Source organism: Podarcis tiliguerta (genome assembly GCF_965153285.1).
Source record: "Podarcis tiliguerta genome assembly, chromosome: 8".
In the NCBI taxonomy this organism is placed as follows: Eukaryota; Metazoa; Chordata; class Lepidosauria; order Squamata; family Lacertidae; genus Podarcis; species Podarcis tiliguerta.
The window spans coordinates 7,763,161-7,776,244 of NC_139541.1; the positions used below are offsets into that span (position 1 = coordinate 7,763,161).

The 13,084-nt window shown below is 51.0% G+C and overlaps 1 protein-coding gene across 1 annotated transcript; it reads right to left on the reverse strand.

Annotated features, from left to right (window-relative positions):
• Positions 1-2,789: 2,789 nt before the first annotated feature.
• On the reverse strand, positions 2,790-12,935 carry SDHB (succinate dehydrogenase complex iron sulfur subunit B). The gene is made up of 8 exons (XM_083454264.1): positions 12,776-12,935; positions 11,807-11,955; positions 10,524-10,609; positions 8,935-9,071; positions 8,580-8,696; positions 5,909-6,010; positions 4,609-4,731; positions 2,790-3,037 (listed from the first exon to the last, which is right to left on the reverse strand). Exons 1-8 carry the CDS (start codon positions 12,890-12,892, stop codon positions 2,960-2,962), a joined length of 909 nt encoding a protein of 302 aa, XP_083310390.1. The 5' UTR covers positions 12,893-12,935; the 3' UTR covers positions 2,790-2,959.
• Between the last annotated feature and the right edge of the window lie 149 nt (positions 12,936-13,084).

Genomic DNA, 13,084 nt, shown 5'->3' on the forward strand with positions numbered 1-13,084 from the left:
CCTGGGGCTTAGCGATTTTTTTAAAAAAAATATTTATCTGCCGGTTAAGTTGTCGAGGTCTGATTTCTTGTCCTGTGAGAAAAAGCCTTCTGTTTCGACCGCCAAACCTTTCAGGGGAGCATTGAAAACCGTTGGGCACCATTTTTGAGTCAATTCCCAAAAGTCAGATTTTTTCTGAGATTGTGACCCCGGGGCTTAGGGATTTTTTCAAAAAAATATTTTTCTGCCGGTTAAGTTGTCGAGGGCTGATTTCTTTTCCTGTGATAAAAAGCCTTCTGTTTCAACCGCCAAATCTTTCAGGGGAGCATTTGCAACCGTTGGGCACCATTTTTGAGTGAATTCCCAAAAGTCAGATTTTTTCTGAAATCGTGACCCCGGGGCTTAGGGATTTTTTCAAAGCAATATTTTTCTGCCAGTTAAGTTGTCGAGTTCTGATTTCTTGTCCTGTAATAAAAAGCCTTCTGTTTCGACCGCCAAACCTTTCAGTGGAGCGTTTGCAACCGTTGGGCACCATTTTTGAGTGAATTTCCGAAAGTCAGATTTTTTCTGAAATTGTGACCCCGGGGCTTAGGGATTTTTTCAAAAAAATATTTTTCTGCCGGTTAAGTTGTTGAGGTATGATTTCTTGTCCTGTGATAAAAAGCCTTCTGTTTCGACCGCCAAATCTCTCAGGGGAGCATTTGCATCCGTTGGACACCATTTTTGAGTGAATTCCCGAAAGTCAGATTTTTTCTGAAATTGTGACCCCGGGACTTAGGGATTTTTTCAAAAACATATTTTTCCGCCGGGTAAGTTGTCGAGGGCTGATTTCTTGTCCTGTGATAATAAGCCTTCTGTTTCAACCACCAAACCTATCAGGGGAGCATTTGCAACCGTTGGACACCATTTTTGAGTGAATTCTCGAAAGTCAGATTTTTTCTGAAATTTTGACCCCGGGGCTTAGGGATTTTTTCAAAAACATATTTTCCTGCCGGTTTAGTTGCCGAGGGCTGATTTCTTTTCCTGTGATAAAAAGCCTTCTGTTTCAACCGCCAAATCTTTCAGGGGAGCATTTGCAACCGTTGGGCACCATTTTTGAGTGAATTCCCGAAAGTCAGAATTTTTTTGAAATTGTGACCCCGGGGCTTAGGGATTTTTTCAAAAAAATATTTTAACGCCGGTTAAGTTGTCAAGGTATGATTTCTTGTCCTTTGATAAAAAGCCTTCTGTTTCGACCACCAAACCTTTCAGGGGAGCATTTGCAACCGTTGGGCACCATTTTTGAGTGAATTTCCGAAAGTCAGATTTTTTCTGAAATTGTGACCCCGGCTTAGGGATTTTTTCAAAAAAATATTTTTCCGCCGGTTAAGTTCTCGAGCTCTGATTTCTTGTCCTGTGATAAAAAGCCTTCTGTTTCATCCGCCAAACCTTTCAGGGGAGCATTTGCAACCGTTGGACACCATTTTTGAGTGAATTCCCGAAAGTCAGATTTTTTCTGAAATTATGTCCCCGGGGCTACCCAAGCCTCCAGCCCCTGCTAAGAAGATATACCAGGGCCACCCAGAAGAGGAGGATTTTCTCCTTCCGCCTCCATATGCCCCTTCGGCCAGGATTGTGCCATCCCCTCCAGTCCAGCCACCCGCTGCAGTCCAATTAGTACAAGCTCCATCTAGCATCCCGGATGTGCCCTCCTTGCCAGCCCCAGTGCTGGTTCAAAATAAATCCCAATTTGCCCAAGTCCAAGCCCCCAGCAAAAGGAGATTATAGGCACTTCAGCATTGGAGGCCCTGGGAGCTGAAGGAGGAGCCGAACCTGGAGAAGTGGGCGCAACTCCAACCCGGGGTGACATCAGCAACCCCGTAGGCACTCCAGCCACTGAGAGAAAGTCAGGCCTGTGGGCAGTTGTGGATGCAAAAACTGATACTGGAAAGAAGTTAGTAATAAAGATGAAGGAAAGTGATGCAACAAGCCCCCCCCCATGCTACCTCCATCTAAAGGAGGACATTACCTTCGTAACAAGAAGGGGGGCTATGCCCCGATGTTCCCTTTGAGAGCAGTTTTGGGACCCCAAGAGCCCAGACCCACAGATGATCAGGGCATAGACTGGTTCAAACCGGCTTGGACCCCCACAAACCGGCCTAGACCAGTTCAAACTGGTCTAGACATGCTCAAACCAGCCTAGACCAGTTCAAACCGATTTGGACCGGCCATACTGGCTTAAACCAGCACAAACCGCCCTAGATCAGTTCAAACCAGCCTAGTCCAGTTCAAACCGGCTTTGGTTGGCGCAAACCGGTCTTGACCGGTTCAAACGGCTTTGATCAGTTCAAACCAGTCTAGACCTGTTGCAACCAGTATGAGCTAGTTCCAACCAGTCTAGGCCAGTTTAAACTGGTCTGGGCAAGTTGGAACAAGCCTGGACCTTTTCCAACTGGTTTGGCAGGTTCCAATTGGCTTGGACTGGCAACATACAGGAAGAACAGGAGCCCCAAAGAAAACAATATGGAAGCTTTAGGGGCAAGGACGGATTTGGGGCTCCAAGTTGTGGGGGAAGAGGCTGCCATAATAAAACACTGCTTCTCATCGCAGAGCCTACAGAAGGTTGGAAGCAGCCCCACGTTGCTACCTTCAAGCTATGCTCACTCTTGCCCAACCTTCCTGTCCCCTTTGGGACCATTCTGTACAAACCCAACACACACCCACACCCAAAAAAATACCTTCAGTCCCAGGCAGTCTGCAAGCAGGAGACAGAGAGAGGGGACCAGTCTAAGGACACAGGGTGGGGAGGAAGATGAACTGAGAGACACAGAGAGATTTGCTAATGACTTTTATTAATCCTTGCAAGCTTTCATCGTACATGAATGGCCGTGGAGAAAACCCACATAAACCGGGCAGGGCCAGGCACCGCAAATATAAGTTAGCTAACTTCCGGCAAGGGGCAGGGTAAGTGGAGCTGAGAAGCAAAGGCCCTGAAGGGATGTCAAGCGCTGGCTGCCTTTTCCTTGTAGGTGGCCATCATCTTCTTGATCTCAGCAATCGCTTTTCCAGGGTTCAGCCCCTGAAACAAGAACAGGAAAGGTGGAGAATGTTGGAAATCAAGCCTTTATCAAGAGAAACTGGCAACTCTCCCAGGCACCCGGCTTGGTCTCCTGTTGACCTCCCGGTCTGCTTTCCCGGCAGGATCCAGGCAGAGGTCGCGATAGGCGATCCTTCTCAGCGTGAGAAGAACACACACCCTCTTTCCTGCCCCCCCGGCAGGGGAAAGAGATAGAAACGTATTTACATGACTTTATTTCTGTCTTTGCAGCGTTACAAAAAACATGACTGCTCTCTTCAAACTCCAGCAGTCAAGAGAGCAAACACTTCCTGTACAGCCCATATTACACTCTGAGCTAATTCCGGTGCCCTCTGTTTCCCATGGACAGTCCCAACATCATATGATGTTGTTTTCAAGCAAGCAGCTCGCAGCAGCATTGTTTCTATATCGTAACAGAGAAAGTCCTTCAACTGCTAGTGCAACCCCATTGCCAAGTCCAACACATCTGCTCATCCAAGAGGCAAATGGAAATGTGGCAGCAGGCAGGGAGCTCCCTTCATCCCTTTCCACAGAGCAAAGGGAAAAGAGCCCTCAAGGTGCTGCTGGAATATGATTCTCACCTGCAAAGTCCATGACCACCAACCCTGCTGACTGGCATGATGGGGCTGCTGGGAGGGCAGAAACACCCCGAGTTCCCCATCCTGGCCGCTATCTGCCCCTCACCCACATGGACTGAGTCACCCATTTCCAGAGGCTGCCCCCCCCCCAAGAAAACACAGCAGAGCAGCCTGCGGAAACAAGCCCAGAACAGCCGCACAGAGTCTGTACCTGCTGGACTCACATGGAGCCAGAAGCATCCCAATGTCTGGGCTGCATCAATAGGAGTATAGCATCTAGATCAAGGGAAGTAAAAGTGCCACTGTATTCTGCTCTGGTCAGACCTCACCTGGAGTACTGTGTCCAGTTCTGGGCACCACAGTTCAAGAAGGACACTGACAAACTGGAACGTGTCCAGAGGAGGGCAACCAAAATGGTCAAAGGCCTGGAAACGATGCCTTATGAGGAACGGCTAAGGGAGCTGGGCATGTTTAGCCTGGAGAAGAGGAGGTTAAGGGGGGATATGATAGCCATGTTCAAATATATAAAAGCATGTCACATAGAGGAGGGTGAAAGGTTGTTTTCTGCTGCTCCAGAGAAGCGGACACGGAGCAATTGATCCAAACTACAAGAAAGAAGATTCCACCTAAACATTAGGAAGAACTTCCTGACAGTAAGAGCTGTTCGACAGTGGAATTTGCTGCCAAGGAGTGTGGTGGAGTCTCCTTCTTTGGAGGTCTTTAAGCAGAGGCTTGACAACCATATGTCAGGAGTGCTCTGATGGTGTTTCCTGCTTGGCAGGGGGTTGGACTCGATGGCCCTTGTGGTCTCTTCCAACTCTATGATTCTATGAATGTCCTTCTCAAAGTGTCCCAATAGCATTTCTGGCCAAGCCCCTGGGGGAAGGGGGAGAGAAACGACTGCAGCTTCTTCCCTCCCCTCCATTCCCCCAGTGTGGACTGTGCTGGCGGGGGGGGGGGGGTTAGAGCCCTCACCTTGGGGCAGGTCTTTGTGCAGTTCATGATGGTGTGGCAACGGTATAGGGAAAAGGGGTCCTGCAGCTGAGCTAGGCGCTCCTCTGTGTAATCGTCCCGGGAGTCAATCATCCAACGATAAGCCTGGAAGACAGAAAAAGAGGGTGCTGGGTGTGAATCCTTGCACAGAAGAGGGGCTTACATGCCCAGGGGTCTCCCTAAAGCCACTGCCGACATAAGGAGGGGAGGGTTTGCGGGCTCACGCCCACCAACATCCGCGTGGGGCTGGCTGCGGCCCCGCGCAACCTGCGTCAGCCCCAGGGCCAGCCAATCAGCTGGCAGCAAGGCTTGGGTCACTTAAGGTCTGCGCGGCCCGAGATCGCCCCTTTCCTTCCTCACCCCAGCTGCGGTTTCCCACCCATCCACCCTCTAGGTTTTCCCTCGGACTTTGCTATGAACCTCGGTTGGTTGCCGCAAGGAGATTTTTCCACTTGGCTCATTGGCATTCCTTTAAAGCCATTTGGTTTTTTCGCCTACCTCGTAGCAAATCGTCACAACGCCTTTGGTTTGGCGGTTAGGCATTGGTAGGGGTATTATTATGCAGATGAGTCGGGGGGAGGAGCGCCATCACCTCCCCCAAATATTTAAGGGTAGTCCGATAAAGGATTCCAGGGGCGTTGCCTCGTCCGAAACCTATGGAGGCTAGGGCCTAAAGCGCGCCCCTGAGCGGTGACCCCTCGGGGAGTGCCTAGGGATGTGCATCTCAGGGGCTCCCCCTGCTGGTGTTAACCCTTTCCGGTTCTCATGCCGGATAGTCTGATAGGTCCAATGCCTAAAGCCAACACCGCTCTTACCTGTAACCAATATAGTTGTGGCCAATTTCGCCCATTAACCTAATATTTTGGTGTCCTGTCTCTTTATTTATTCCAACTGGTGGGAGGCAGGAATCGCCACGCAATGCCTGACACTCCTTCCCCCTCCCTCTGCCTTTCACCATGACACCTTTTGCCCATTCAGCTGACTCCCTCTTCTCTTTCCAGGGTCTTCTGCACCCACCTGCTAGCCCACCAGAAACGCATCCCCTGGCTCCTGTCCATCACAGCCTCTCCCTCCTTCAACCTGAGAACCACTGAGCATCTCCCCATACCTGGTCCTCCCTTCCCCTCATACCCCACTGATGATTGGCAGGAGTCTCATACCCCATTGGCAAGATGGTCTCATACCCCACTGGTCTCATACCCCACTGGCAAGATGGATTGAGTTCTGGGCTTCCCCACCCGGCTATTCCCTGGCAGCCAGTGGGCACTTCTGGTCTTTTTACCTGCATGAGCACAGCGGGGCCCAGGTACTTGTCTCCGTTCCACCAGTAGCTGGGGCAGCTGGTGCTGCAGCAGGCACAGAGGATGCATTCGTATAGCCCGTCCTGGCAGGGAGCAAAAGAGGAGCCAGAGTCAAAGGACTATTTAGCATCTGCCATGAGGGAAAATGAAGCGCAGCCCCACCAGAGGAACACCTTGTGTGGGTCCCAATCCACCCAGACAACCTCCAATGAAGTGAACAAAAGCAAGGGAAAGGGACTTGGTGGGCTGCCACAATGCCAGTTTGTTCCCCAGCAAGTGTTTTTCAGGGCTGCGCTGCCTTGAAACACGGAACGCTCCCTCCCAAACCGCAGTGGCAAGGAGCAGCCACTGACAGGGCCACTGAAATGTCACTTAGAGGTGATCCATGCGACGGTCATCTCCAGGCTTGACTACTGTAATTCGCTCTACGCAGGGCTGCCTTTGAAGCTGTCCCAGAAACTCCAGCGGGTACAGAATGCTGCAGCGAGGCTCCTCACGGGGTCTCTGCCATGGGAGCATATTCACCCAGTGCTTTTCAAGCTGCACTGGCTCCCGGTGGAGTACAGGGTCAGATTTAAGGTGCTGCTTTTGACCTTTAAAGCCCTTCACGGCCTAGGACCCGCATACCTACGGGACCGCCTCTCCTGGTATGCCCCACAGAGAGCCTCAAGGTCCATAAATAACAACACCCTAGTGGTCCCAGGCCCTAAGGAAGTTAGATTGGCTTCAACCAGAGCCAGGGCCTTTTCAACACTGGCTCCGGTCTGGTGGAATGCTCTGCCTCATGAGACCAGGGCCCTGCAGGATCTGATTTCTTTCCGCAGGGCCTGTAAGACAGAGTTGTTCCGCCTGGCCTTTGGCTTGGAGCCAATTTGATTCCCTCTGTCCCTCTCTTTCTTTTTTCTTTTCCTTCTCCTCCTGCGATGAGGCTACATTTTAATATTTTAATGTTCCATTATTGTAATGTTGTATTTTACTTTTGTTTTTAAGTTGTAATCATTCATCTTGTTTTTATTATTGCTTGTAAGCCGCTCTGAGCCCGGCCTTGGCTGGAGAGGGCGGGGTATAAATAAAAATTATTATTATTATTATTATTATTATTATTATTATTATTATTATTCTGAAACTACCCAAGACGGGGCACCACTGTCGCCACATCAAATGGCAAGTCTGTAAGTCAAATATTGGGCATAGTGTGTGTGTGTGTTTGTCAGTTTGTGTGCAGCAACTGCAGCTCCTGTTTCGCTACATGTCCCTCCAGGAAAGGGAGAAGATGAATGGGATAGAGATCCCCTGCCTGGCTCCAGGCTCTGCCATAATGGAACTGCCCTCCTCCCACCTGGCTCCAGGCTGATGGAGCTTTGAAGATGAGCCACCCTCGGTTTGCCCCAAAGGCTCTGTAAGACTCTTCAAGGGGAGGGAGGCCAGTGATCTGCTGAAGGAGGCCACTTGGGGGCATGAAGCAGGAGAGGGGCTTCCACCTCTCCGCTAAGAACTGCACCAGTCTTTTAGCCAGGCTCGATGTGCAGACCCCTGCCCAATTGCCCCGGGCAACTCAGCTTTGCCTCCGAGTGACCAGGCAGGACTGCTTGAGAAAAGGAGGCCATTTTCATCTCCTACACTATCTCAGCCTCGAAGCCAGGAGCAGCAGCAGGAGCGGCTGCCACTCAGCAAAATGAAGGATGCACAACTTCCTGGGCAGAAAAAGAGGCTGAGGTGGGGTGGGGCAGATTCATGGCTTGAAAGGGGGATTTAGACAAATTCACTGAGGAGGACAAGGCTTTTGATGGCTACGGTTGTGCAGTACTTCCATTGCCAGAGGTAAGAAGCCTTCGTGTGCCAATTGCTGGGGACCAAAGGGCCAGAGAGTGGTGTGTGCTCCTGTCCTGCTCGAAGATGCCCCACAGGAAGAGAGGATATTGGGCAAGATGGGCCTGATCCTGCTTCAGGGCTCTTCTTAAAAAGGTAAAGGTACCCCTGCCCGTACGGGCCAGTCTTGACAGACTCTAGGGTTGTGCGCCCATCTCACTTAAGAGGCCGGGGGCCAGCGCTGTCCGGAGACACTTCCGGGTCACGTGGCCAGCGTGACAAGCTGCATCTGGCGAGCCAGAGCCGCACACGGAAACGCCGTTTACCTTCCCGCCAGTAAGCGGTCCCTATTTATCTACTTGCGCTTTGAGGTGCTTTCGAACTGCTAGGTTGGCAGGCGCTGGGACCGAGCAACGGGAGCACACCCCGCCGCGGGGATTCGAACCGCCAACCTTTCGATCGGCAAGCCCTAGGCACTGAGGCTTTTTACCCACAGCGCCATCCGCGTCCCGCCAGGGCTCTTCTTAGGTGCCCATAAGAACTAGTGGCAGGGGCTTGGTGCACAATGTCGTGGGTTCAGTTCCTGGAGGCCCTTCTTAAGCAGAGCTCTTGGGCAGCAGCAGGGACAAGAGAGGGCTTCCTCTGAGAGTGGAGGAGCAGAACCCTGAAGTGGAGTAAGCCAAGCAGGCCTCTCAGTGATGGGGGTCTCAGGACAGGAAGGAGGGGTGACCCGGGGAGGTGAGACTGCAGCTGCCAATACTAGAGGCTGCCTCCCCGTGGGAAGAAGTTAAGACAGGCCAAAACACCAATGAAGCAGAATGAAAAGAAAAGAGGAGTAATGACCAGCTTCTCCCGATCTTCTATGGACTGGAGGTATTGCTCTTTGCCTTGCATGGACTCGTCCTTCTTTTTCAAATACGGCTGGATGGCTTTGTACTGGGCATAGAAGTTGCTCAAGTCCTGGAATGGAAAAAAGCATTTATTGAGTGCAACGGACTCAAGAAGGGGCAAAGGCTGGGCTCAGTTGGACAGCCCCCTACGTCTCAGAGCCCCTCACCCCCGTACAAGGGCAGGGGGCCATCTCAGAGACAAAAACTTGGCACCCCGATACATTCTGCTATATTTCCTTAGTTTTCCTGTTTCCAAAGAAATAACAATACCTTCTGCCAACTGGGCTACAAAGAAGGTGTGAACTTACTGGTACAAGATCCTTCACCACGTACATGTGTGGGAGAGGGTATATTTTGGCGACCTTGCCAAGGTCAGTGTCAATCCTCGTGGTACAAGCCAAACTGTTGCCTCCACCAATGTTCATTGCGCAGGAGCCACAGATGCCTAGGACAAGGAGAGGACAAGTCACAACAGGGCCAGCAGCTCACTGCCTCCCGCCATAGGAATACAGAAAGCTGCCTCACATCAAGTCAGGCCATGGGTTCATTAGAAGAAGAAGAAGAAGAGTTTGGATTTGATATCCCGCCTTTCACTCCCTTTAAGGAGTCTCAAAGCGGCTAACATTCTCCTTTCCCTTCCTCCCCCACAACAAACACTCTGTGAGGTGAGTGGGGCTGAGAGACTTCAGAGAAGTGTGACTGGCCCAAGGTCACCCAGCAGCTGCATGTGGAGGAGCGGGGAATCGAACCCGGTTCCCCAGATTACAAGACTACCGCTCTTAACCACTACACCATACTGGCTCTCATTATCAGCACAACAGCAGGGGTCTCTCTCAGACTGACTGAGAGTTGGTGGGGACTGAACCTGGGACCTTATGCATGCAAAGCTGATGTTCTGCTTCCCTGGTCCTACTCAAAATCTCCACCTTCCTACATCTAAGCTCCTCACATCAAAGCTGTTTTAATTTTTCAAAAGGAAGCATTGCTTCTCTTTCCACAAAGCCTCTTAAAAAGCAGTTAATCTTGTGGCAATTTGAAGAGATAGTGCAAACTCTTTCAGCATTTGTTTGCGTCTTGTTTTACAACAGGCCTAAGCGGAGAGAGTATGTTATTAAACAGAGCTATTTATAGCCACGTTATGTATGCCAATTACAGATCTATTTATAAACAACAGAGAACGCTTGTCCCAAAGAGCTTTGGGGTTATATCCAAAGCCTTTTTTCCTGGGCAGTCATGGGTCTGTCCCAGCATACTTTCCTCAACCTGATGCCTTCCATAAGTTTTATACCAGAGATTCCCAAACGGTGGTCCATGCACCCCAGGGGGTCCACATAACCCACCCAGGAGGTCGATGGAAGCATTCACATACAATAATTACCATAGAGATATCAACATTTTCAAAAGCCCATGGCTTTTGAATTGAAAACCACTGTTTTTGACTACAGCTACTATCATCAGCCTCGGTCATGGCCATGGGGTCAGAGGATGCTGAAGTGATAGGAGTTAGTCCTACTCAGAGTAGCCCCATGAAAATTAATGCTCATCATCAGCTTAGGTCCATTAACTGCAATGGGCCTATGCTGAGTAAAACTTAGCTGGATTCAACCATTAATCTTTTAAGCAATTCTGATTCCTAAGTCTTGTTAGACAGGTTTAACCATCTCAACCTCAAAACTTGCAAAAGCTGCCATGTGTTTCAGAATTTGGCCTCTTCACAAGGTTTTAGCAGGTCATGGAGAGAGGTGACTCTCTCCCATTTAGGCCAACCTAAATCAAGTTGCTCAAATGCTCTGGCAGCAGAAAGTGTGAACAGGTAGGAGGTGGGCCTTGCCTTGACCATCGTTCACCTGAGCCCACCTGGGCTTCTCAGAAGACAGCAAACAAGGCACAAGTTTACCTTCTCTGCAAGACCTGCGGAAGGTCAGGGTGGAGTCCATTTCATTCTTAATCTTGATCAGGGCATCAAGAACCATCGGTCCACATCTAGAAAGAGAAATACCAAGTTCTCTGCTCATCTCTTAGTCCACTGCTCTCCTTCCTTATATGGGCCCCCACTACACATTCTTAAAGCAAAGGAAATGGGTTAAAACAGAATAAAGATGTCACTGCATTACCACAGCAAGGTCACAACCTGTCCAAGCCACCAAATATGATGCCAGGTCACTTGCTAGCAGCAGTAATTCACATGTTTTTGAAAAGCAGGAAGTGGCTGCTCTGAAGCGAAGTCCAGCTGGAGGCAAGCTACATTTCTGTGTGCTAAGCTGGCCTGACTTAACGTGTGGCCCTGCTGAAGGTGCCTGCTACAATTTCCCCATGCTCTGATGAATGCCTCCATCTTGGGTTACCAAACCGAAGGCACCTTCATCTTTGTGCCTCAACACCTGATACCAACGCCCTTTGCTTGCTGCCACTGATTGCACTGTTATAATTGCTATACAGCCCTCCCCACCCCCTCAATGGATCGCCTTGTTGGTCAAAGAAATAAACGAAAATGGAGGAAAGACCAGGCAGTAGAAAGCAAGGCTGCCTTTTCTTTATTGGCCGTTCCGTTTGCAAACAGAGTCCCTCCCCGCTACCCCGCCTTGTGAGACAGGTGAGAAGCCCCAAGCAAAGGTGTGTAACATCTTTTAAAACCTCAGAAAGTATTCACCCCCCTTTTACAGAAAGACCACCCCAAAACATCACAGTCTGTCAATCGAGATGGCTGACAATACCTGATAATTGCCCCTCCTGGCCTGGCCTGAAATGGTGGATACCTTGACACCAGAATCTATTGTAAAGGACCTTTTTCTTTTATACATAGATATTGGCTCTTTTGACAAGTCCACTTCCTCAGGAAGAATTTCCTGCTATGTGACTGGAGAGGGTCTCTGGGGTTGACCACAAGCTAAACTTGGCCTTGGACTTGTTCTGTGTTTTCGTTTCATTCTCATGATTTAGAGATGAATGCCATTTTATTTGAAGGCAAAAGGAGATATCTGGGATTATGCATTTATGTATGTATACTCCTGGCTGTGTGTGTGTTGTATAACATGTTATAATTGTTACATAACATATAAATTGTTGTGTAACATGTTATAATTGTATAACATGATGCACAGGAGCACCCAAGGGTGGGCAACATCCCTTGGCGGAGGGCAGAGGGGTCTTGTCCAGCCCCTTCTTCAAAGCACTACTCACTTGTTCAGATCAACTTCATATGTCTGCATACGAGGTTTCTCCCCGGGGTTGTCTGGGTTCCACCGATATATTGCAAACTTCTTAATGCGGGTGGCTGGCTGTGTGTCAGGAGTGGCGGCGGCAGCTGCTGCGTGTGCCCTGCGGCAAACCTGTACACCAAGGAAGAAGGAAAGGAGACCTGAGAGCTGAGCAAGAGGCATGCACAGCTGGGCAAACAGTTCCATCTCTGAGGCAAGTGTGCGCTTGGGGCCAGCCAGAGTTTACTACCATCATCATTATGTCTCTTTTGCACTACAGGTGGGGGTACTTGCACTGAGGGTGCCTCACTTGAAGCAATGCAGACACAGTTGGTAGGGGCCCCTTGCCCTCCTCCATTGCCTGGCAGACTACGGCTGCTGCTCTCTCCTTCCCATTGCTGCAGCTGCCCATAGCATTTGGTGGTGGGTGCTTCCCCCCAGTTGAGAGTGGAGATTTAGGAGCCAACTCCTAGGGGCCAAGGGCCCTTCACTCCCTCCCCCCAAGTCGATGAACACTGCCATTCAATGCCCCCTCCAAATTTTATTCAATTTGGCAGCCCAGGCATCAGCCTCTGCCCCTCTGCAAGCAGAGTCCCCATCCGCCCCTCCGGCTACAGCGGTCAGGAATGAAGATGGGGAGCGGAGCGGCCGCATAGCTGTCAACTTTTCCCCTTTCTTGCGAGGAATCCTATTCGGAATAAGGGAATTTCCCTTAAAAGAAGGGAAACGTTGACAGCTATGGGCGGCCGGGAGGACGCCGCTTCTGTTGCTCCCTCGGCAAAAGCCTCCAGGGTCGGACCCAGCCGCCCAGGCAGCCACGTTCCTCGGAGCCAGGACGGAGGAGGAAAGGACTGGCCGGCACCTTCCTCCTCTTCCTCACTGAGGACTAGCCGCCTGCCGAGGCCAACCGCTGCGGAGCCCCTCCCCTCCCGGACACTCCGGTCTCGCTCACCTGCAGCAACCGCAGCGCCCCCGCCGGGCCTCGCCGAAAGGATAAGGACGCGCCCGCCGCCCGCTCAGCCGCCAACGCCGCCGCCGCCACCGCCACGGTCACAGAGGCCGCTGCCATCTTGCGCCCTCTGAGCGGATCACCCTGACAGCTGCTTCCGGAAGGGGAGGGGCCGCAAGGCCCGCTTCCGTTCTGCGGACATCTTGAGAGAGGCGACGGGGAAGGCGCCTGGTTGGGCGGGGCCGTGGGTACGCAAGCACGTAGGTGCGCGCGGGAGGAGGCGGTCCCGCGGCATTCGGAGCGCCTGACGCG

Coding starts and splice junctions, on each gene's coding strand:
- SDHB (XM_083454264.1), bottom strand. CDS start 12,892: ATGGCAGCGGCCTCTGTGACCGTGGCGGTGGCGGCGGCGGCGTTGGCG. Junction 11,956..12,775: donor GGGCGCTGCGGTTGCTGCAG/GTGAGCGAGACC, acceptor CTTGGTGTACAG/GTTTGCCGCAGGGCACACGC. Junction 3,038..4,608: donor GCACAAAGACCTGCCCCAAG/GTGAGGGCTCTA, acceptor TTCTTGTTTCAG/GGGCTGAACCCTGGAAAAGC.